The 26,861-nt window shown below is 40.5% G+C and overlaps 1 protein-coding gene across 10 annotated transcripts in view; it reads right to left on the bottom strand.

Moving 5' to 3' along the window:
* Hdac9 (histone deacetylase 9) overlaps nt 1-26,861 on the bottom strand; it is an 893,084-nt gene that overhangs the window by 811,631 nt on the left and 54,592 nt on the right. For all 10 annotated transcript variants that reach the window (XR_004946518.1, XM_036205789.1, XM_036205785.1 and 7 more), the window contains exon 2: nt 6,892-7,008. Coding sequence is in view for 9 of the 10 variants with exons in the window: in XM_036205789.1 (XP_036061682.1) it covers nt 6,892-6,913 (22 nt within the window). In the remaining variant the exon portion in view is untranslated. The remainder of the gene's footprint in view (nt 1-6,891; nt 7,009-26,861) is intronic.

Below are 26,861 nucleotides of genomic sequence, written 5' to 3' on the forward strand. Positions count from 1 at the left end.
TCTTATCAGATATGGATTTTAGAAAGAAACCCAGAGAAGCATCTGCTGTGGATATCGCTCTGTGTAAATAAAGTTCTGATTGGCCAGTGGCCAGGCAGGAAGTATAGGCGGGACAAGAGAGAAGAGAATTCTGGGAAGTAGAAGACTGAGGAGAGACACCGCCAGCCGCTGCCATGGAAAGCAACATGTAAAGACACTGGTAAGCCACAAGCCATGTGACAAAGTATAGACTAACAGAAATGGGTCAATTTAAGATAGAAAAGGTAGATAACAAGCAGCCTGCCATGGCCATACAGTTTGTAAACAATGTAAGTTTCTATATGCTTTCTTGGTTGGGTCTGAGGTACTGTGGGACTGGCGGGTAAGAGAGATTTGTCCTGACTGAGTCAGGCAGGAAAACTCTAACTACAAGTATCCAATGAAATTACAACACTAATAGGAAGAGGAAGTGCTCTTCAAAGCTAATTAGATGTTAATTATGCAAGGAAAGTTGAGAAGCAGCCATGTACCTTAAGAGGAAAAAACTCACAAAGTGACCCTGAAAACAACTTGAAACAATTTCATAGTTTCTCCATTTCCTGGAACCTTATGTAAGACTTTAAAGCTTTTATCCATGAGGCTCTTGTCTGAGTAACTCTAAAGTAATATGAATCAATGCTTAAGTGTTAGTGTACATTATAAGATTTAATGATTACAATTTTCATGGACGACATGACAACAATCAAATCCATAACATTTCCTTACCAAGTGGGAACTCAAAACATTGTCAATATACACAGAAAATACAAAAGGAACCAAGGGAATGAGAAAAACAGGGCATAAGATTTAATTGCAAATGAAGGCCAGGCATATGCCTGGAAACCCTGCACTTGGAAGACAGAGGCAAATTATCTATTGCAAATTCAAGGCCAGTCTATTCTATAGAGCAAGATCCAGAAAAACCAGGGCTACTCCCCAGCTCCCAGAAAATAAGGCAAAGCAAATAAATGGAGGATTAAACAGGCAGGTGCATTTTGCTCCTAATAGAAAACGTTGGGCTTCCTCAGAGTTTACTAGTTTACAAACCACTTATTAATAGAGATCTTAGCTTCCTAGTAATAAATGAAGACACAGTTAATCATGAATGGAAAAGACTGCTATTCACTGATTCACACACACAAACCAAAAAACAGTATAAAAATTGAGTATACACAGGAAGCTGTAGAAAGAAAAGCATTGGGGGTTATTAGTAAAAGTTTGGGCTACCTTATATCCCCTTTGTATTACCTTAAAGTTACTACACTTGTGTAAGAGTGGGGGGGGGGTGTGGAAAGGAGGAAGACAGGAGGGATGTTTTGGGTGCCTTAAAGGCAAGCACTAGGCTATATAGAAGAAGGGAAAATGTATAAATGCTCCATATAATGCCCATGTATATTTTGTATCAGTACCAAAGTTTAACTCATGAAGCTTTAGATAATACTTAGTCAAGCACTGCTTTATAACTGTGTTCTTAGAAAAATCAATGTAAAACATTGACCACTGTATATTTGGCCTGGATTTTTAAGCCAGCAAGCTAAGCTGTGAAGGTGTACAAAAACAGGACTCCAATATGAAATAAAGAACAGACAGTAAAATCATGCATAATAAGTTCAAAGTTCTTCTTCCTCAACATATATGCAATTATAATTTCAGGTAGGCTGATAGGATATTCATATATGAATTAAGGACATATGAAATGTACATCAGAGACCCAATGTCTACTTACTGAGGAGATCCCACTAATAACTTAAATTTTCTTTTGGCTACATAAGGCATTGTCTATTTAGCGTGATTCATAAGAAAATCTTACTTGGGCAGTAATTTAAAAGTGTAATAATTGATTTACCCTTACTTTAACATGTCTGTGCCACTTTAAAAGGTCCTTACTTACCTCTTCAATTGTTGACTTAATTAAGAACATACCATCACACCACAGTACCTATTTGTGATACCTTATTCCCACTCATAAGCATCACACATTTTCAAGACACATGGAGAGATGAGCTGGCTCTTCACCACCCCCATCCCCTTCTTAGAAGGGTACAGCTATACTATTCATTTCCCAGACTCCTTTGTAGTTAGGTATGCCAGGGGAATAAATTATACTCAATGGTATGTAAACAGAAGCACAGAGCCTGTTAAGGCAAGTCATTCACCTCTTCCATTTCCCTTACATCATCTCCATAGGAAAGTGCACAGCATCTTGAAACTATGTGTTAAGAAGAACAAGAAACCAGAGCTGCACATGGCCTTGGACCACAGCTAGAAAGGACAACCACCACTCAATAAAGCATTTCTAGACTTCATATGACAAAGAAATAACCTCGCCCTCTCTTTGAGCTGCATTGTAAGGTTTGTTTGTAGTGGTATAACAGTCAAGACAATGAGCAATGTCTAAACTGTGAACTACGCACACATGTGAACTATGACTGGTAAAACTGCAACTAAGTGTCCAGATACATTTACATAGAATAGTGTAGAGAAAGTCATGTGTCCTTGAACAGTCTAGAGAAAGGCATGTGTTTCACTGGACACTCTACCGAAGACATGTGTCTCTCTACTAAAGGACAATCTCTTGGGAATTGGAAAATGAACAAAATGTATGCTTCAAACTTAAATTTCAATTTAAGAAATTTTGAGTTAGAAAAACAACAAATCACTTATCAGTTAAGTTGAAGAAATATAATCCAAAATAATTAATAAATTTATAGCAGTTCTTCCCACGAATACTGTAAGGTGGGATGAAATCTTGTCACAGCACATGTCAACAGACTAATATATTTTACTGTCTTGAAATATTTTTGAATACTATTTGGCTAAGAGCCTGAAGATGTTTTAGTTATTTGGTGCTTCATGTAATGGATCTCACCTGCATCTCACTACAAAGCCAAGTTTTGTGTGCATCTAGGGAAGTATAACCTACTTGATTTGTGCTATGATTCTATTTCATTAGCTTCCACTTTTATGGTAACATATTGGGAAAAAAACTGAAGAAAAATACTCACTTGGACATTATGATATTTGTTTGCAGGTTTGTCCTGGTTTTAGCTTCCTACTTAATGACTAAACGGCACCACAGTGGGTGATGCACTAGAGTGAAAGTAGTGAATCATTAAAGAGTTCGTAAATTTTAAAAACAGGGGCAGGCCTTCTGGGTCCCATATGCTTCTAGAAAACTCACTCTTGTGCTGTATTAATTGAACCGCAAAGCCTTTATTAGTTTCTTTTAAAAATGCTTGCAGCGAAGCTTTTATTAATGCTTGCCCTTGAATTGTTTATGCTACTTAGCATTTCCATAACAATTTATATTTCAAAGAACTTTTTGATCATTAGTTAAATCTATTCTACATTTCTATAAGGGAATACAGCTGTTTAGCAAAATAGAGACACGAAGGGAATTTCCTGAACTAATTTTTGCCCAAGATTTGCCAATGAATAAATGAATAGGATATGAGAAGATGAACAGAAGACAGGCTTGTGTGAAGCTTTTACTTGAATAAATGAGCTTGTTCTCTTAATTGTTGCAGGTAGAATAGTTGTGGTGAGTATTTCCATGATGATGAGGAAGGGAGAATGAAATATTGTCATATAACAAACTCTATGGACTGACTGATAAGGAGAGCTATGGCCACAGTACTTTAAAACCCTGCTGAGAAGGCCCAAAGTCACAGTTTTTCACAGTTCTAGAGATGTCATTATACATCAGCTCTGCGCTTAGGAAATTCCATGGATGCATTTTCTAGAAAATTACAACATTAAAATTATGTTTGTAAAAATTAAAGATCATGCCAAAATCATTTTAGGGTTGATGTACCCAATTATTTTATTCTTTAAACAATTCTAGCTCAAACACATTTTCTAAATTCTTGGGGATGTACTAAAAATCTGTTGTATGTTAATACAGGTTTTTTTCTTCTCTTGAAGAAAAAACAATGGATTCTGTAAGTGTCTTTTTGACCCATCTCTCACCTCATAAAACTGGATGGCCTAGACAGCAGAGACCTGTAAGGCTGGGATTTTCCTCACAGAACACACCTCCTCTAGGGGTTCATGCACTAGCTAATTACCATCAGAGAGATAAACTACTGAACTGTAATGTTAGTAAAAAAGGAACTTAAACAAGGCACAATTTAAAGATGTACTTTTTTACAATGCTGTCAGATGAGAAATCCTTGTGTTTTTAGACAAATTAAGAATGAGTACCTTGCACTTGGCAGTGCCCTGCATCTAACCCCTAGCCTCTAGCGTTATACTGTAAAGCTTTTTGGAGGACACAAGCCTGGGAATCTGCATTTTGAACACAGACCTACATGATTTCTTTTGTCTGTTGTTTAGGGAATACAAAGTTAGCTGAGCCTTGAATTTCTTCCCTTTGAAATTTGGCCACCCTTATAAAAGACACAGAATCTAGACTGCTGTCCAGAAGAAATGGGTTTATAGTCTTACACTAAAATACTTATGGCATTGAGTGGGCCAAGACTTTGACTGTTTCTGTCTCTCCCTCCAAGGGTTTTATCCATAGACAGAATGCATGTGTTAGTGAGCTGTGTCACTGATGGGTAACATACTATGTGGCAAAAGGTAGGCTCTCAGGAAGTGGTGAGTGGATGGACAGATACTGCAGCTGCAGCCATCAGCTGAACCCTGCAGAGGCAGACTTCCCTCCATACTCCCCAGCGCCCAAAAGAATCCCCAAAAATTCTAACTTTGAACATTATTGGGGTAGCAAGATTAAAATAAAAACCAACAAATGCTATATACAAAAATCAGTACTTATTGTTTGACTGAATACATGATCAAGACAGTAATCATTTTCCTTGATATCAACTGTATTTGAGTATGGATAGAAAAATGTTTTGAGACTAGTGTTTATGCATGGGGAAAATAAGAATTCACGCTACTACAGGACCAGTTTTCAAAACAAACATAAATAATCTCAAAGACTATTAAAGAATTTTTGGAAGTACTGGAGTAAGTGTATCTTTTCTGTCTTTGAACAGCCCTGGGAGCTGTTTATGGTAGAGAACAAAATAAATGGATGATGATTGCATAAGTCCATTCAATTCTGTTTAGAGTTTGAAAGAAAAATGTAAGAAAAACATTTTCTGATTGAAATGATCTCATTTTCATCTCACCAATGATATATGACTGGCTCTACAGTTAATCAGAACCTTTGTATAGTGTCAAGCAGAACTACACACATGTTAAAAAAGAATGTACAAGAAAATGTAAGTGACGCTAAGATGAGATGAACTCCCTTCATGGCTCTGTGTTCACCGATTTCTTTTTTCACTTCCCTAACTGAACAGTTGCCATAACTGGCAATAACTTTTGCATTAAAATAGCGGCCTCAAATGATATTTTCATATTATAAAATCAGTATCATAAGATCAATATTCTGTGGAGCAGGGTATGTTTATGCTAATTGCAAATATTACCATTAGAAAAAAAATATTTCACCATGGAGGCCCTAAATTAAATATCTTTTGTAAACGATACAATTTTGAAATATTAAGTTTAAATTAAAATAAATACCCATATATTCAAATGCAACATAGATAATAAAGGTATTTTAGTTCATCTCAATAGACATGATAATAGTGCTATTCTGTAACTGTAGTGAACAACACAATTCACAGAACACACTTCACCAGGCTCTGTGGGGATGAAGAGAGAGGAGAAAGAGCAAAAACTGAGACCTGCAATTCCAAGGCTTGGCCTGAGTGCAGCATCCTTGCCAAAGGGAACTTGTAAAAAAACAATTCTTGTCCCCCACAAAATGTATTAATTTTTTTAAAAAATGTGTATAAGGCTTGTTTAAACAAACTCTCCAAGAGATGTCACTGCATGCTGAAGTTTGAGAGTCATCAGGCTATCCAAGGATCTATGCCTAGTTAATCCCTTACCTGCCCAACTAGATGGCACAATCCCTATTATAAACACAGTTGTGATCAAAACTCTGGAGTGTCCTGACTGCCCCCTTCATAATCCAGTTAGAGTTCCCTGTGATTGACAGTTAAGAGCCTATGGGAGCAGAGAGACTGGCTGATGAGATGGGTACTCAAGAGCAAGCAGTCCGTCTAGGTGCAGCACTCCAGAGTCTGGAAGCATTGGCAGGAGGCTCACTTCTATCAGCTCTGAATATCATATTACACTGGCTTTGACCGAGAGAATGGAGTAAGTCAAATATATCACCACACCACAGAATACACTGAGATAAATACTCCTTTAATGACTAAAGCAGAAATGCTTTTCCAGTCTATCTGTGACTAACATGGGGTAGCTGACCCTACTCCATCCTCTCAAAACTTGGATCATATTTGCTCTAAAAGCAACTCCCTGTTCCTGGTGGAATGGGTGTGGCCTGCCTTGATCACAGTACTTGAGCAACACATACCACTTCTCATAGGAAGCAGGCCCTGAGATTAGTATTAAATATGTATATAGGAAACAGGACAGGCAGCAAAAAGGGTGGGAAGTAAAATATCCTTCCTGTGTGACAAAGAGATGGAGGTGGAGACAACACATACACTGACTCTTGAGTCCCACAGCATTACTTAAAAGCAAATAGAAAAACTGCAGGTATGAATTAAATTCTAGCATCATATTTAATATTTGTAACTATAGAAAATTTAATCTGAACATTCTTTTAGAAACAGATGAATCAACGGCCAGTGCTCAGACAACAACGTAAATGAAAAATTGCTCAGAAAGTAGACTGTGTTAATAGAGAATTCACTCTAGAATGTAAAACTCAAAATGTATTATGCTATCATTTAATCTCAATAAAGAAAAAATGGTCCTTGATGATTTTCAATTGCCTGATTTGAAGCAACACAAAGCAATCTCAGTTCACAAAGCATCGGGACTGACCTGGCTGCACTGGAGAGCTCATTGTGGGTATCAGAAGGGCTGACGGCTGAAGTTGCAGAGTCACAGGCTGCTCTCAGCTGACAGTGGTTGTCCAAGTGGGGATGGCAGAGGAGAAACCTAGAGCATAAGAAAAAAATCACACTGTGTAATATACAGACTATGAAGTCACATGAAAACCAGAGAGCTGGCTGTAGGTCTCAGCTCAGCTACAATTTACTCGGGTCTTTGAGAGGCACATCAAGCTCTCATTTCTTTAACTGTCTAGCAACTGGGGTTAACACTTGAGTGCTGTAGTGCGTGCCTAGTATGTATATGGCCCTAGGTTTGATCCCCAGCACTGAAAAGGGGAAAAGGCCAACGTCCACCTTGCTTGCAGAACAGGGATATTGTGAACATGAAGTGACAGGAATAAAAGGAAGCAGTGAGTGAAGAAGCCCTTCATGTGGCTACAATTGGCTTCCAACTTGCCATTTCATGGCTGTTTCTATTCCTACAGAAACTGGAAATCAGTTTGTGGGGGTCTGGATATAAACATCTCACAACATAGCATTTTTAGCTATTATTGTCAAACATTTACTGGTAGAAATAGAAGCAGCTGATAGGGGAAAATGAATGGCCAAAGAAAGCAACAAATGGGTCATAAACCATAGGAGTGACAAAAATCCCCATTACAGTCTGCACTTCCTGAAGTCTTTTGCAATCACATTCCTGCTGAAAGCAGTAAGAGTGCTCTTTCTAGGGGTACCACTAACAGGATGGACTCTCTCTGCACAGGGAATTTAAGGGGCTTTCTGCTCTGCGTCTGGATGAACTCCCACAGCTAGGCACTTAGACAAAAAGCTATTCATTCCAAGGACATTCATTTCTCTAACTATTTACTGGAAAGTCAAACTTAAAAAGCAAAACAAGAAACTTGAAGCTGTCCTTAGTACGTATCTCACTAAAACAGACCTGACCTGCAGACACCGGCACTCCGAGAATCAGGTCTCTCTGTCTTCAGAAAACAGCATATTTATTGAGACTACTTTCCCCCATCAGTATTTTGAAAGTGTTATTACTATTTTTGTAAGGAAGTATAAAGCTGGATATAAATACACATTTCTTTGAAGAAATATATAACAGTACCAAGAACACCACTAATGCTGCAAAGATCTCCAAATGGAAATCTGCACTGAGTTCCTAAAGCAGTCTAGCAGGGTGCAGGTCTGTGGAGACAGCTTTGCATTCTCTTCAGGATTTGATAAGTACTAAGATGTAATACCATTAAAACTGGGCATTTTAGTAAATCCTTTTCAGAACGAGATTGGTGTGTTCATTTTATCAGTACTATCTATAGGTTTGTAATTTCTCATCAGTAACAAAGCAGCATCTCAACAAAAGGGTGGAAAATGCAGAGCAAAACAGTCATTCTGTCACTGACACCTTAACAGAAAGACCTCAGTGTCATACTACTGTATAATGTCACCTACATAGTTCTTCAGAGTCACAAGCTACATTTAGACATAATGCATCATATTTGAGTAACTGTTACAAGAGCTAAATGAATAAATAATTTTATGTCTCAGCCTTTACTCACCACCCCTGCCACTATATCTTGCAGGTAAAAAACAAGAAGATGTTTTCTGCTTCATAATTCAATAAAAATAAATAAAAGGGTAAGTTTTACTAGGATTTAAATTTATAAGCCATTTTAAATGAACAAATATGGCTTCATAATTTTGTCATTTTTTTATTTTTAGAATGTAACCTGAAACATTTCATAAAAGCTCTAAATACATTCCTGATTCACAGTAAAAATTTGAGTTGGAGCTGTAAACAATCATCCTGAGTTAAGTAACCCGGACCCAGAAAGACAAATGTTGCATGGTTCTTCTCAACTGCAGATGTTAGTTTTGAACTTTACATATGGATGTTTTGTCTGGAATACCAAAGAGGTCAGGGAACTAGCAGGGAGCCATAGAGGGAGGGCTTTCAAGGGACCAGAGATGTGATGCAGTGGTGTAAGCATGGGGAGGGGAGTAATGGAACTGAAGGGTTAAATAGGGGTGGGGTGGAGAAGAGAGGAGAGAGGGGAGGGAGGGATAACTAACAATAAAGGCATTCTGAAGACATAATATGAAAGCCTACTACTGTAGCAGCCTCCTTAAAAAAATCATATCTACAAATACTTATACATACATATAAGTTTAAATGCAGCTACTCTACAAGAGGGGAGCATTAGACACTAGACAACATAGGCTAACAAATAAAAAGCCCAGTACCAGAAACAAGATACCTCTTTTGGAGTTGTCAGCCAGTGGGGTCCCATAGACCTCTACAAACATTAGAAACTATTAACATTTCTCTACCCCCCCCTTCCCCACCTCGGAACTTGACAGTAAAAACCTGTTGGCTGAAAACACTAAATAAATGAGTTATAGAAGATAGAGAAATAAAGTTGGTATTGACCTAGTAGTCTCATGCCTACTGGTTGGTTAGTCTTCATGGTCTAGAAGGTACTATGAAAGCTACTTACTGGGAAGAAAAACAGTTGCCAGTCTTAGTCACCTGTGAACTCTGTGAGCTACTGTAACAACTGGCCTGGCAACACATGTCCATTGGTGCAATGGTGGCATTAATGTGGAAGTAATCACTTTCCAGATGTAAGGCCCACTCCAAAAGATGTAACCCATACGTGGCACCATTACTGGGGTTAAGAACTTGTTGCTAGATAGGTCATGGGCCTTAAAGAAACACCTACTAGCATTATTCTGCTAAATGAACACAGTATTAAGCCAACTAAAATTCCATAGATTAGTAAATCTCAACATTTGTCAGAAAAGGGGTTTTTTTTTTTTTGGTTTTTGTTTGTTTTGTTTTTGTTTGTTGTTGTTGTTGTTGTTGTTGTTTGCAATAGAAGGCAATTAGCACAGAGATCCACAACCAGTCAACATGAAGAGAACAAGCAACTTTGGAGTGCAAATCCCTAATGGGACATCTCTGTCACTCCCTCCCGTGAGGCTCATGGACCTCAGAAGAGGGGGAGCAAATGCTCTAAGTCAGAGGTGGGGGTGACTGCAGTGAGAGGGTTTTCTGGACACAACAGAGCAGTTGAGAAATGTGAATTCGCAGCAGTTGTGACAGCACACACAGAATTGTCCAAGCTCAAGACAGACAAAATCCAAACATGGAGCAGAGGGGTGGGTGTGAAGTGCTGCCCAGAGGTGGGGAGCCACTGGCAACAACAAATGGCTGCTGGGGGAAGGAGAGTCGTTTTCTTTAAGGGTGTGGCTCATGTTCGTCATCCACTTTCCAGGCAGGCCTCACAACCAAGAGTATCTGGGCAGCATACATTGGACTCCATTATTTATTTAAAAGAGGAGAGAGAAAGAGAGAACATGAAGTTTCATGAGTAGGGAGGTTGAGGGTGGTTCTGGAAGGAGTTGGGGAGTGAGGTGAACATGATCAAAATACATTGTATAAAATTTTCAAATAACTATTGGAAATACTGTTTTAAAAAATACCCAGAAGCTGAGCATGTGGCACATGCCTGTAGTCCCTGTACTTGAGAGGTAGATCAAGAATGCCACAAACTGAAGACAAACCTGAGCTACAGCAGAATTCTAGCTGAGAAGAAAAATCAACACTAGGTAAATAAGTAAATGACTAACAAATATCAACCATTGGAAAGCCTTCAGAGACTGTGAATGGTCACATCAAGGGCAATCTGTCTTTTTCCCTCTTCATGCTTTTAGTCTATGATATTTCTCTGTACCTATGATAACTCATTTATTTACAGATACCTCAGCTCACCAGATAACTTTCAAAAGCTTAACCTTGGTAACATCAATCACTTATTTCGACAAGAATATGCATAACACTGGTCTATACTGGGCTGATCTGTATTAAGTATATAACTATTGGGTTGTGATTCATAACTGGAGTAGAGTGTGGAACTGGCATAGGAATAAGAATCTGGCTTTGAAATATCAGTGTTTTTGAAATTTAAACAACTCTCTTTGACATTCAACCTTTTAAATAACTGCCTAATCATAACACATTTTCAAAACATTATAAATGCATTATTATTTGAATATTTTACCAGAAAACTAGAAGGCATTTCTGTGTTGCTGTGCATTAGTTTCCACTTACTGCACTTTCATTTCCAATAAGCCACATTAAGCTGAAGTTATCACTACAATTAGAACCGTATACTGGAATATAGACATTTAAAGAGGTCTCCTATACTGCTTCAGGGAATGCTGGTCTGTGTGTGTGCAGTGATGCATGGTTGCTGCAATGATCTGTGGTTGCCTCAGAGGCTGCATGTACCTCCTTCTTCTTGTGGCCAAAGAAGCAACCAATTACAATGGAATCTATACCTATCTATGTATTCAGTGTGTATATGTGTATGTGTTTGTGCATATACAGCTGTGTCTGAGTGCCTGTCTAGACCAGTTTGCCAGTAAACCCCAGATGGGATGCTTTTCGTCTCTGTCACTGTCCCTGTGGTTGTTTGTTTAACATGGGTGCTGGGAATCTCAATTCAAGCCCTCATGCTTACACTTTGCAAACTGAGCTAACTCCCTAGCTTCCAATCCACACCATTTAGAGATAAAGTGGAAATGGAATTTTACATGATTTAAGAACATTTTGATTTGCTTAGTAATACAAGGGTTCAGGGGTCAACATCCTTCAATTAGAACAGGAAATTTACTCTCAACTCTTTCCACACTTCTTTACCCAAATCCAATGCAAAGCAATAGACTAGAATAGGGAAGCTTTCCTCCTACCATTTTCTCATTCGTATAAGAGTGGATTATGAATAATGTAAAACTAGCCTTCAAATGGGGAGATAACCAAAAAAAAAGAGAAAGATAACAGAACATAAATGCAAATTATCAAAACACATAATATATATCTGGCTTCAACTAGTAGCGTTAATGAATTTGAACATTAGTCTGCAAAAGTATATAGGTTTATACTGAAGAAAATAAATACAGTGTAATAAAAACAAAATTGCTATGACTCCTTTATCCCTTAAAATGGACACAGCAGGGGACAAGAGCCCAAGGGCATGATACTTTACAACACTTTGGTTTACTTGTACAACTGGGAAGAGAGGACACTGATACAATCTTGCCTTAGCCCACATCACTGTCCTTTCCTGTGATCTTTCCATTGGCCTTTTAATCATCTACTCATATGTTCAGAAACAGTGATGCAAGCAGGCAGAGCTTTATTGGTCACAAAGAACTTACACTTGCAGTGCGTTCTCTGGCTTTGCATGGCCCTTTGAATACACTGAATAATCTGATATTCCTTCTTTAAAGATAAAGGCAAAGCTTAAAGAGTTTCAAGTATCTGCTCATGGGATATACACGCAATAGAGGGGCAGATCTTCTCACTCTGTGAGTGTTGTCTTTGTGGCTCACAAAGTGTCAGTCATCACCTCAGAACTGTTTAAAGATCAAGATTGTCTACCTAGTCATCACAATTGTAGGAATGATCCACTGAGTTATAGGTCTCCTATGCTAAAGAACCATTAAAGATTAAGTCTGTCCTACCGGAAATAGTCTAGAGGGTGACTGAACTGGCCCTACTCCAGTGATCAGATGGGTGAACACCCTAATTATCATCACAGAGCCTTCATCCAGTGACTGATGGAAGCAGATGCAGAGATCCATGGCCAGCGCCAGATGGAGCTCCAGGAGTCCAATCAATGAGAGAGAGGAGGGATTCTATGAACAAGGGACATCAAGATCATGATGGGAAAATGTACAGAACCAGCCAAACTAGTGGAAATGCATGAATTGTGGATCAAAAACTATGGAGCCCTCATGGTACTGGACAAGCCCAGTAGGTGAGACAGTTGTTTAGCTTGAACTGTTTAGGGGGCCCCCAGGCAGTGGGATCAGGATCCATCTCTGGTGCATGACGTGGTTTTTTGGAGCCCAGTGCCTAGGGTATGACACCTTGCACAACCTTCATGCAGGGAGGAGAGGCTTGGACCTACCTCAACTGAATGTACCAGGCTCTGCTGAATCCTCATGGGAGACCTTGCCTTGGAGGAGGTGGGAATGGGGAGTGGGTTTCAGGGGAAGGCTGGGGAGCGGGAGGAGGGAGGAGAGGAAAATGTGTGTTGAAGGACACAGCTAGCATGGAGACACACACCTTTAATCTCAATACCAGCCATAGAGATCTAGAGGTCTGTATAGACAGGCAGTGATGAGAAGGTCATGTGGCTGGGTTTACAACCAATGAGAAGGCAGAACAGAAAGTTAATAAAAAGACAGACACACAAGAAGTAGGTCTCTTTTCTCAGGGGTAGGACAGCAGTGGCTGGTAAGCTAAAGGCTATTCACTAGTGCTCTGACCTCTTGGGCTTTTAATTCTTTATTTGGCTCTGTGTTTATTTAATAAGACTATTCAGAATTACATATACGGGGGAATCTGTGGTTGGTGTGTAAAATAAATAGAAAATTCCTTAATAATAAACAAATTTTAAAAAAGATTGTCTGTCACAAAAGATGTTAAGATGAATTCAAAGATTAGAATAAAAGGCAACCTGGCATGTTGCAGCAGGGCTCAAATTTGACTTCCTGTCGTCTGAACACTCATCTACTCCTCTGGGGCTTTGTTATCTTCTGAGCATTGCATTACAGTTTTCTTTCCTTTTCTCATTTAGTAATTTGTTTCTATTTTGGGAATATGCTACTAAAAATTGGGAATGTTTTTCCAACCCATGTTACCCACAACAACAACAATGGAAATACTGTTTCTATGTATCTCTAGTTTGTCTTTCCCAGATGGACAAGTCAACAATGATAGTCAAGTCTATTTAGCTTCAAGTCCTCTGCAGACAGAACCACTAGCTCTGCTTGCCCTCTGCAGTAGGCTTCATACGCTGGCTCAAATGATCAAGTGTGCTGTATACAAAGTTTCTTGGTGCACTTAACCCACTGTACCAGTGCACTAGGCATAGAGAAATAACTCAGAACTGCAGCCATCCTTTTATGTCACAGAACCTGAACTACTGCTGTAATTTCTCTAAAAAATTGCTTTTGGTGTCTAGGCAATAATCATTACCAGGCACACTGTCATCCACTGTTGAAACCTGAAATTCTACCTCATTTCTGTTTTCTGCATTTCCCAAAGACAGTCATTAAAGTCAATGTGTGGAACTCTTAAAAATATTTATTTGCTTAAGAAATAGCTCGGTAGGTTAAGCACTTACTGCAAACTCAAGAAGACCAGAGTCCAGAGCCCAGCATGCACAGGAAAAGCCAGATGCATGTGGTAGCCTGCCTGGAATCTCTGGTGGACACAGGGAATCCCTGAGAGAAGCTGACTAGCTACATTAGCCAAATTGAAAAGCTCCAGATTCAGCAACAGATCCTGACTCAGTAAATAAAGTGGACAATGACCAAGGAAGACACCTGAAACCAACCAAGGAAGACATCCTTGACTCTACATGGAAGTACACACACATGCATGTGCACCAGCACACACATGAAGTCACACACACACACACACACACACACACACACACACAAACACACACCTTTTCTATCACAGAGCATGTTGACAAATTGTGTAATCCCAGTCCTTGAGAGTTTGAGGCAAGATAATCACAAATTTAAAGCCTGTGTGAGTTGTGCAATTAGATTTAAGCCAACATGAGCTACACAGAGAAAAATCTTTTCATATCCACCCCACCCTCTTCTCTTTAATATTAACTGATACTGCAGCACTCAGGCAATCCTTTGCTCTCACTTGGATTTTTGATCTAGTCTTCTCTCTTGTTTCCCTGATTCCAGGAAATGTATGAATACACGAATAAATGAGTGAGTAAATCTGATGACACAAAACCTCAAGTGACATCCCAGTGCCTTCAAAAATCTAATCCTTTCCTCAGCCTCTTTCTTCTCCTCACATATAAAACCTTTGTCTCCAGGCCATTTGGCATTATTCCTAAAATGAAACCCAACTTTTTAAAAAAAATTTTATCTGGGGTAAAGACTTAACTATGCCTACTTCACAACACAATTGACCATCTAGACCTCTTGGACCTAGAAGGGTGAAGGCAGTCACTGCAATGATGTCCACCTGCCAGAAGCCCACCATTTTTAACTACTATGGGGACTGAGGCATCAATCAACCAGAATGGACACCAACTTGTGAAGTGTGGTTGTACTAAATGTGAGTGTACTAAAGCACATTAGCTGTTGGTCCTCATTATTTCCATAGAGATCATTCACATGCCCATGCTTTGACACCTCTCTCTGCTAAGGACACTACTACCTTTACTCTTTCCTACCTTGAACTCTTTAAGGTCCTGTTAACATGAGAATTCTTAGTCAGCCATTCCAAGTAAAGAATCAGATCCCTCACTGTTCCTCACCTACAGCCTCAGGGTGTCCTGTCATACAATAATGATGCCTCCTACCTAGGTGCAGTGGTCTATCTGCCATGAGGCTGTTCTTCTGCTCAGGGATTGTACCACAATAACCTCTCACTGCCTGTATTTAGCACATAGTACAGGGCAGGTACACAATCAATTTTCCATGAATACATGAGGAGAGGGAAATATTTAAACCTATGAATCATTAGTTATCTGATTTAGGGCAAAATTATTTATTCAGTTTTTTAACATAAATTCTGAAGGACTAGAAGATAGTTCTTGATTTGATCAAAGATACAAATAATTAACTTAGAATCTGGGCCATCATACAAGAACAGTAAACTCTGATGGGTGGGCGCCATTGTGGGCGGGGAGAGATGAAGGACACTGGCTGAAAATTACCTATGAAATGTGATGTACCAGACAGAGTCATTTCTTTGGCTTTTCAACTTAAGTGATTTATCTTACTGCTGGAAGAGCTCAGTGTGTTACCTTCCTTCCAACCTCCAATATTTTTCCTCCTCAAGAAAAAATACTTTGTTACTAGACAGGTTTTTACAAGCTCCAGTTTGTTTCCAAATAAAGCAGATATCCCCAAGAGAATGGAGAATGGGAGACTGAGACTTGTCCCTTCCAATGTTAGCATTAAAAGAAGGACTGGGATCCAACATTCCAAATGTTCTTAACATTGCCTGTGTGGTCCTGCAAAACAGAACACCAAGGAGTCTGGGTATCTTCAGCTTTGAGGACTGGCACCAACAAGAGCCACAGCACAGCTTCAGTCTATGACTTCCCTAAAGCCACAACCCACACTCAGTGCTTTGGACAACTCACACCAGGACAAACGTGGCAAACCAGCTCCTTTTAGCACATCATCATCTCGGGTGTCTACAGGCTTATCTCTGCAAGACTATTGGCTTCAGTACCCACCTGCACACTTCTAATTCTCCATGAAAGCTCAGCTCTGAGTAGGATGTGTTATGCAGCTCATAGACACTCTCTATGCTTACATTTTACAAGCAAATTATAAGCCTCTTTCTATGACTTTGAGAGAACAACTTAAACATGGCTACATTATGGGTATAATATAGAGCAAGGAACACAGCTTGGGAGGTTAGTTATGCATATATTTTGCATATTTAAGATAGGATTCAGTAGTCTATACTATAAATATAACTCAATGGTAACATCTAAATATACACAACATAATCAGAAATGGCCTGCTGGGTATTTCATTTCAAAAGAAGAAATCCTGCCAACTGCAATACCTGCATTGATAAAAATAGATCTTTTTGTAGTAACCTGAGATTTTAAAACATCATATTTAGTCTCCAGGGTATCCAGTACCCAAATTATATCCTCAACAATCTCTATTATAATAAAAATATAATTATATCAAAAGATTTTTTTACTCCAAAGTTTTTCTTGGATGATATTCAAAGGCCCCTATCTGTGACTTCCTTCCTTGGACAAGAAAGACTCAGCCATCACAAACACCAAACTGAGCTCACAGTGACCAGAAACTGTAGGATGTATAGGTCCTTTTTCAGTTTTTCAGTCATGGCTAAGAGGCTGGACAGGGGTGGAGGGCAATACTTTATCTACCTGTAAATGCACAAGGGACGGAAGTCCAAAATAGAATGTGAAAAGGAATGATAGTGGAAGTGAAGGCACCGGTAACAGACAGCCTGTGAGGTCTGTGCAGCAGGAGGGCTTTGTAACTCCTCAACTGTAACCGCGCTGCAGAAAACTGCCCCATCGCGCGTGCCTGAAAGAACCTGGTTCCTGGGTCTATTCCTTGCCTCTCCTGTACAAAGGCGCAGGCTATGATCAGCAAGCCAAATACAAAAGACCTGTACCCATCATTGTAATTTACAGTGGCGTGGATCTCTTGTTCAAGCTCCAATACTGTGTACATTATGGGGTGGGGTGATTCTGAGAATGCTTTAACACTGGGACCTATCTTCTGAAGCTCTGACAGTCTACACAATCTACAAGGCAAAGGGCCCAATAAAATGTCTCACTAGCTGGGTGGGCTGGAAGTCAATTAACCCCTCTGAGCTCCAGCTGCTTAAACATGAATTATTTAACTTACCAGGTCATGTTGCGTGCGGATTAGCAGAAATAATATGAAGTAGCAGGTAAGGGGAAAGTTCTCAAATGATTAGCTATTATTAGCATTAGTATACAAATCGTACTTTACTTCAAGCCAGATCCATTCTGAGAGCAAAGAGTGGCAGGGGGCACCTCCTGCTGTGGAGCACAGTTCTGTAGCACAGCGATTAATCATCTCCCTCTGCTAGAGTGACAAAGGGATCTAATTACTAAAGCCTTTTTCCTTGCTGTCTTTCTTCTAGAAGACAAATGTGTATTCTAAAGGAAAATACTGTGTTATCCTTTGCTTGTGAATATACCATGCTCACTTTAATCTTTCATTGATGTTACCTGCATTGTAAAAAATCACTTGAGTGTGGATGGGGGGAAAATGTAAGTAAGCAAGTAACAGCTATCACACTGTAGAAATTTAAAGAAAAATGTGTAGTCTATTGCTGTCACATGGAGAACATTCCCCTTCCATAAAGAACTATTCTTGCTCCTTCACAGATTACCGTGGGGATTTCAATACAGCCTCGGGATTGTTATTTTAGCAACTTCTCTATTGTGATAAGACTCCAGGACCAAGGCAACTTAGAGAGGGAAGAGTTTATTTGTGGGCTTACAGTTTCAGGGGGTGAGAATTACATGATTCATGAGCATCACAGGGAGCATGGCAGCAGGCTGGCAGGTAGTCATGGTGCCAGAACAATAGCTGAGAGCTCACATCCTCATGAGAGCATGAGGCAGATGGAGTGCCACAAATCTTTTTAGCATCAAAGCCTGCCTCAGCCAGCCAGCCCACACCTAATCCTTCCCAAACAGTTCCAATTGGAGACCAAGTATTTAATTACAACAGCCTATGGAAGTCATTCTCTGGAGACAGGTCTATGTTGGTGTAGACTCACTGATTGTTTCACTCAGTGCTCTATCTACCAGTGCTCCCAGTGAGTGCTCTATCTACCAGTGCTCCCAGTGAGTGCTCTATCTACAATTACTCAGTGAGTGCTCTATCTACCAAGTGCTCCCAGTGAGTGCTCTATCTACCAAGTGCTCCCAGTGAGTGCTCTATCTACCAAGTGCTCCCAGTGAGTGCGCTGTCTACTATTATTCAGTTCTCTATCTAGTACTACTCAGTGAGTGCTCTATCTACCTTTACTCAGTGCTCTATCTAGTGGTCCATCCAATTTTAAGGCAGCAACAACACACCTCCAGGCCTGGACAGTTATGCCCCTAAGATGAAGAAATAAAGTACAATAACCACACACCATAGAAGGAAGCCAAGATGGCCTCAAGCAGACAGGCCATTTCTCAAGGAAGGCCCCACTCTGTTGCTGATTTTATTTTACTCCTCATGCCCACATCTGAGAGCCTTGGAGGGAGGCTTTGCCAGGACATCTTCCAATTGAACAGCCTTTACTTTGACACCTGCCCAAAGAACCCACCTTAACCTATGAGCTAGACCAACCTCACTGTCCTATCTCTGTAGCATGAAACTTAAAAGTTCTTATTAATAAAAACAAACCCGAGGCAGGTTATTGGGGTGAATGCTGGAAGATCAGAAAAGCAGAACAAGCCACGGCTATCTCACCTTGCTAGTTCCTCAGGTGATCCTGTTTCCTCAGGCTGGAAGATTCTGAGTCCTCCTCCACATGAATCTCAGCTGAACTGTGTTGCTCCAAAGCCTGAACGCTTAACCAACCAAATGCTTAACTAACTACATGCTTTACTCCTTTAGTTCCTGGTCCTCACGCCTTACATACCTTTCTCTTTCTGCCCGCGCTCCCTGGGATTAAAGGTTGGGTTTCTGGGATTAAAGGCGTGGGTCACCATGCTTAGCTGTTTCTAAAGTGACCTTGAACTCAGAGATCCACCTGGCTCTGCCTCCCAAGTGCTGGGATTAAAGGCATGCACCACCACCGCCCAACTTCTGCTATGGCTTACTCTTCCCATTTTCTAGCCACCATTTTTGGCTTTGTTCTAGTGGCTGTCTGTTCTCTGACCTCAGATATGTTAATTTTGGGGAACACACAGTATTTCAGGGAACACAATACCCACCACACATCTCCATCCTCTTGTCCACGCCCAGGCTACTGGAAGCCTATAGTGTAGCATATTTCTATCGCTCCCTGACTCTTCTCTTTTTTTTTTTTTTTGTTTGTTTTGTTTTTTGTTTTTCGAGACAGAGTTTTTCTGTAGCTTTGGAGCCTGTCCTGGACTAGCTCTGTAGACCAAGCTGGCCTCGAACTCACAGAGATCAGCCTGCCTCTGCCTCCTGAGTGCTGGGATTACAGGCATGCGCCACTCTTCTCTTGCCTACACTTACTGTTTTCTACATAGACCTCCTGTGAACATGCACCAACAAATACCCAAATGTCCTGAGCGCACTAACGTGTGACACGTAAATCATCATCTCAGAATCTTCTCTGAACATGGCCCAAAGGGGAGTATAGACATTCCTGTCTTGCACAGACACCATATTTACATTTTGACTAGGAGTACTCAGGCTCAGACTTTGGAGTATAGTGACCCTTATTTATCACAGGAGCAACTGTTTTAGCAGTGCTGGATCTAGCCTGTGCTCACAAGGTATTTACTGTGAGTGTGCTGGGATCTAGCCTGTGCTCACAGGTGTTGTTTTCTGTGAGTGTCCCATACAGGGCTGAGGGGCTAAGCACTTGCCTCACAGATTTCACACCAGGGATTTCCCAGGCAGTGATTTCAGGGACACCTGAAAATGCAGATTCTAGATTTATCCAAGACTTCTGAAATGAGAGTATATTTGGGATAAGTACTCAGAAGCAAAGGAGTTTTTGTTTTGTTTTGCTTTGTTTTGAGCAAACTTCCATGTGATTGCAACTAAATACCAATATGATCATGACTGGAGAAACAATAAACACATTTGAAAAATGAGGAAGTAAAATAACAGAACAGAAGCCCAGTGAGAAGCACACTTGGCTTTGGACTGACTGACCTTAATGCAAATTCCACCTCTGATTTCTCAGTTGCATGCTCCTGGGCAAATGATTCTGCCACTCTAATTTGCCCTAATAGTTACTTGTAGGGCCATTAGGAATGAATGACAGGGTACTTAAAATACTTAGCACAGTTTTCAATATTTATGTGATATCATTATGACAGTCTGGGTCTCTGTTTTGCAAACTGTCCCCACAATCACAAAATGCCAACACCCATTTTCTAAGGCATAGGACAGCACAAGCCTATCTGAATTTGGAGAAAGAGGTTTTCATTGTGATTAAAAGCAAGAGTGGAAATTTCATGGGAAAGCTGGCATACAAACTTAGATGCTGATTTTATGCAAACATCCATGGTTTGCAACAATGCCCTATTTCTCCAAAGCCCCCAAGTTTTATCTCTCTGGACGATGTGTAAATAATTTCAAAGGGCGATTTTAAAATCACCTAGATATGTCCTTCAAGTATTTTGTTGAAAAATTATGTTTTTGTATTCCTATATCATAAAGTATTTTCAAGGTCATCACTGTCTTCTACACTTGACACTCTCTCCCCTGGAAATGACCAAAAACTAGTCCTCAAACCTACCTTAATATCGTGCTAGTAAGACCACTCTCATTGCCAAAATCAGTAACAAAATCCTACACTGACTGCTCAAATTTACTATGTGGAATTGATATTCAAAATAACCGTCTGACTTCCTTCCCAGAGGGGATACTCGTCGGGGCACTGTGCTGTTGGGGAAACAGTGACTGCAGCTTTTCCACCATCTCCAGGGAGAACCACGATAAAGACTGCCAGTAGAGGCAGGGGTGGTGTGAAGATTGACGCCCTGCTCTAGGAAACTAACTGGTACAAGAGAACATCAATAGCCCAATGATACCCTAAGGAACACAGGCTAATCAATTAGGCTGACTCACTTCAGGTCAATCCTATTAATCATCATTATTTCTGTGAAGAAACAAAAGCAACAGACAGCTCATCTCAACAAACGGAGAAAGGTTTCAATGATAAAATCTGAGAAAGAAAGGTAATACTGGCTTAAATACCATATTAGAACCCCAAACATGAGCCCAGTTCCACAAGATATTTATTCCCTCTGTGTGAGAAAGGCTCCTCTGAAACGAAGAATCTGTACAGACCTGAGGAAACTAAAACTATTATCATTGAAGAGAATGTCTATTACTGTCAAATGGGGAAGGGACAGAGCCTTTGCTTCCATATTCTGCAGCAAAAAGATCTGCATATACATATACGCATATATTAAAATAGATTGAGATAGATCAACACATATAAATAGCTCAATGCAACATCTGTAGCAGTCCTTTGGAGTATATTAAAGTTCTTTCTGTTTATCAGGTTGGTAAATCATATCAACTCCTAGTTATTTAAATTGCCAGTTGCCAGGCAACAACATCTTTGTCAACTGTCACTCACTTTTAAGTTCTTCTACAACACTCCTTTAAGGAAAAAGAAGAGAAAAAAATCTTGAGACACCTATTTTGGGCATCAGAAACGCACTTAATTTTATCTCTGAGCTCAAAGAGTTTATTCCGACACAGGGAACCAGATCCTCTGTGGAGGTGGAGGGCATGCCGTGGCCCAAGCTGTGGTACAGGTGCAGAAAAGTTGAAGGATGTTGCGAGACTAAACTTCCTTCCAGAATATAGTCCACAGCAGAAACACATTTGGGACTGACTGTCCAACAGGAAACATGCACTCTGGGGAAGCCAGCTGATTCTCAACCACACTGCTGTTGAATTCCTGTTTTACAATTCCCTCTCATCAGAGGAGTCACAATCACAGTAGTCAATGACTCCTCACTTCATACTCTGCCTTTGTTCCTGGACAGTGAGGGACTAAACAATTCATTACCTCCCTGTGAGAATTTCTAGCATGGTGCTTTATGTCTATGGCTATAAATCAGTAGCCATTATTTCACCCAGTCCCAGTAGCACACAACTTCTGCTCAAGGGGCTGTGGACATGGCTCCACGGATAAAAGCACTTGCTGTGCAAGCACAAAGGGTTCAGTTCAAATCCCCTGAGCCTGTGTAAAAGCTGACTACTAAGACGAGACTGTAATTCAGAAGTCCTGCAGGAAGTTGGGAGGTGGACAGAAGGCCCTGCAAGCTCATGGACCAGCTAGTCTGCCATGCTCCACAGAAACGACAAAGAGCCACGGTGTTATCAAAGTGGAAGGAAAGGCCCAACATCTGAGACAGTTTACTTGTCTTTACACCTGTATTCGTATGCAGGAAAATGCACACACACAATACACACACAAGTTACACATCACACACACACACACACACACACACACACATACACACACATACACACATACCATACATCACACACACACACACACACCACACACACATACCACACATCACACACACACACATACACACACATACACACACACACCACACATCACACACACCACACATCACACACACCACACATCACACACACACACCACACACACATACCACACATCACACACATACACACACACCACACATCACACACACCACACATCACACACACACACCACACACATACCACACATCACACACACACACCACACATCACACACACACACACACCACACATCACACACACACACACACCACACATCACACACACACACCACACACACATACCACACATCACACACATACACACACACACACACATACACCACACACACATACCACACATCACACACACACACACACACACACACACACACCACACACACATACCACACATCACACACACACACATACACACACACACCACACACACATACCACACATCACACACACACACACACACACACCACACACACATACCACACATCACACACACCACACATCACACACACACACACACACACCACACACACACACACACATACCACACATCACACACACAGACCACACATCTCTCTCACACACACAAACACACACATACCACACATCACACACACCACACACACACACACACACACACACACACATCACACACATACCACACACACCACACCACACATACACACACACACCACACACTCCACACACATACCACACACCACACACACACATACCACACATCACACACACACACACACCACACATCACACACACACCACAAACACACACATACCACACACCACACACACACATACCACACATCACACACACAGACCACACATCACACATCACACACACACCACACACACATACCACACATCTCACACACACACACCACACACACCACACACACACCACACACACACACACACACACCACACACACATACCACACACACACCACACATCACACACACACACACACACACCACACACTACACACACACATACCACACACCACATACACACATACCACACATCACACACACACACATACCACACACTACACACACACACATACACACCACACACTCCACACACACATACCACACACTCCACACACACATACCACACACTACACACACACCACAACACACACACACCACACACACCACACATCACATACACACACACACACCACACACACATACCACACATCACACATCACACACACACCACACACACACACCACACACACACACATCACACACATACCACACACACCACACATCACACACACACACACCACACACTACACACACACATACCACACACCACACCACACACACATACAACACACATCACACACACACACACACACACACACACACACACACACACACACGCACACACACCCCACAGAACTTCAGCTCACGGTAAGGCAGACTCCCCTGCAGTAGAGACAACAAAATCCAATGTGTACAGCATTCCCTGTCAATACTGATGTATTGTCTTTGAGACCTGCCACTATCTCTCTGGGCATCAGGTTTAGACCAGATTAGATCATCTTCAAAGCTCTTTCTAGCAGCAATATTCCATAAACCCATAAATCTCTACATGAGAAAGTTCTTAGCTAAAGTCTATAAAAAAAAACAAGATAACCCAATTAGTCAGGCATTTTTAGATTACCTCTCAAAAGATAAAAAAAGTTTTTATATATAAACTATAAAACTATAAGTTGTTCTGCTATACAAACATTTGATAAACAAAAATAAAATTTCATGACTTCAAATTAAAATTGGCAGACTTTGTCAACTTTGAAATTAAAATCTGTATGCCAAAATATCAACCCTTTAAAAGTACAAAAATCAATCAAGCTGGAAGAAACCACCATAATGGAAAAAAAAAAAAAAACAGAAAAAATTTATAACTAAATTGCTTAAAGAATATCACGCTGGGCAGTGGTGGCACATGGCTTTTATCCCAGCACTCAGGAGGCAGGCGAATCTCTGTGAGTTCAAGGCCAGTCTTGGCCTACAGAGTGAGTTCCAGGAAAGGTACCAAAGCTGCACAGAGAAACCTTGTCTCGAAAAATAAAAATAAAAAATAAATCTCTAAATGAATAAGAAAACAAGAGCAAGTTGAAAATAGTGAAGGAAAGACATAGATCATGAGCAAAAAGGAAAATTTCTGCCCCCAACAATTATATGAAACGCTCTTCAGTGAGTGACCAAGTTACTCCAGTCAAATTGAGTAACAGTTTAAAATCTTCTAATCCCTTTGCTGGCCGGATGTGGAACCAATGAATTTCCCATGCACTTCAGGTTGTAACTGTTCATGTACCATTCAGAATAGCTGTGTGAGACAATCTAGCTGATGTATAATGGTCTACATCCTATGGTAGGCAGGGTAATCTAGCTGATGTATAACAGTCTATATCTCAAGGTAGGCAGGGGAAGAAGGCCTTGTCCAGATGTTCTGACTTGATTCCTAGAGTCTGTGCATATGTTACCTACATGGCAAAGAGAAGTTAAGGTTGCAGATGGAATTAAAATTGCTGGTAAAATGATTTCCAGATTAGGCTGGCCATTCTGAATTATTCAAGTTGAGAGTTTATTTGTTGACTTTTTTGAGATATGGTTTTACTCTGGTAGCTCTAGCTGGCCTAGCTTCCAACTGGTTGCCCAAGCTGCCTTCAAACTCACAGTAGTTCTCCTGGCTCAGCCTCCTGAGTAGGGGGATTATAATCATGAGTCACCACACATGACATGACTTTTTTTTTTGTAAATTTTGGTTATTTACTTTGCTGTGTGTGCATATATGTACCACAGTACACATGTGGAGGCCAGAGGATAATTCTGAAGAGTCAGTTCTCTCCTGCCACCTTGTGACCCAAGGTTGTCAGGCCTGTGGACAAGCACCTCTACCCACGGAGCAACCTCTCGGCCCAAGGATCTTAAGAGTATAAAAGGAAGGCAGAGATGAGTCAGGCAGGCCTACAACTGTGGACCAGTCAGACATGCATTATGATAGCTTCATGATACCAGAGTGAGGCCACAGTCCCAGGAAGAGTGCACTCACTCACTCCAACTGGATAAGGTGAGGAAACGGATTTTCTCCTGGAGGATCAGGAAAAATGGAAGGCCTGCCAGAACCACCATTTTAATTTTAACTTGATAAAACTTCTCTCAGCAGCTACAGCAAACTAGCAAATGCCCAGCAAGTCTGCTCCTAGGGAAACTCTTGTGTGTCCTCTTGGGGAAGTTGTAATACTCACAGTAAGACTACTAGAGCCAAAAAGTTTGGAAACAACCTATATGCCTATGAAAAGCAGGATGAATATATAAAAACGAAGGAACTTGGTCGAGTGGTGGTGGCACATGCCTTTAATCCCAGCACTCGGGAGGCAGAGACAGGCAGATCTCTGTGAGTTCAAGGCCAGCCTGGTCTCCATAACAAATTCCAGGAAAGGTGCAAAGCTATACAGAAAAACCCTGTCTCAAAAAAAAAAAAAAAAAAAAAAGAGAAAGAAAGAAAGAAAGAGAGAAAGAAAGAAAGGAAAAGAGAGAGAGAAAGAAAAAGAGAGAGAGAGAAAAGAAGAGAAAAACAAAACCGAAGGATCTGAAAAAAATTGAATTCTATATAACAATCAATAGAGCAGGCCTACAGCTATATACTTCAACTCCTTTGTATTGACAGTAAATTAAAGAATGAATTACACATCATATAAAAGCATGCAGAATGATGTGCATGTTTGTGAATCGTTTATAATTGTAGATGAAAGGAATAAGTGAGGGCTGGAGAGATGGATCAATGGTTATAACTGTGTAGTGTTCTTCCAGAAGGCCTGAGTTTAACTCTCAGGACAATGTCAGGCCCATTACTCCAACTCCACAGGAACTCAAGACCTCTGGGATCCATAGGTACCTTCACCCACATAACCACAAACACACATACATAATTAAAAATATTAACGATAAATCTTCAATTTTAAAAGTAAGAATTAGTGAATAAGAATGATAAACATCAAGTTCAGAATAGTATCTAACTCCAGAGAGTGAATAGATTATGTACAGAATGCTTCAAATACATTTTTTATTACATTTATTTGTTTGTGAGTGTGTATGTATGTGTGTGCA

This window comes from Onychomys torridus, chromosome 14 (assembly GCF_903995425.1).
Source record: "Onychomys torridus chromosome 14, mOncTor1.1, whole genome shotgun sequence".
NCBI classification, from domain to species: Eukaryota; Metazoa; Chordata; class Mammalia; order Rodentia; family Cricetidae; genus Onychomys; species Onychomys torridus.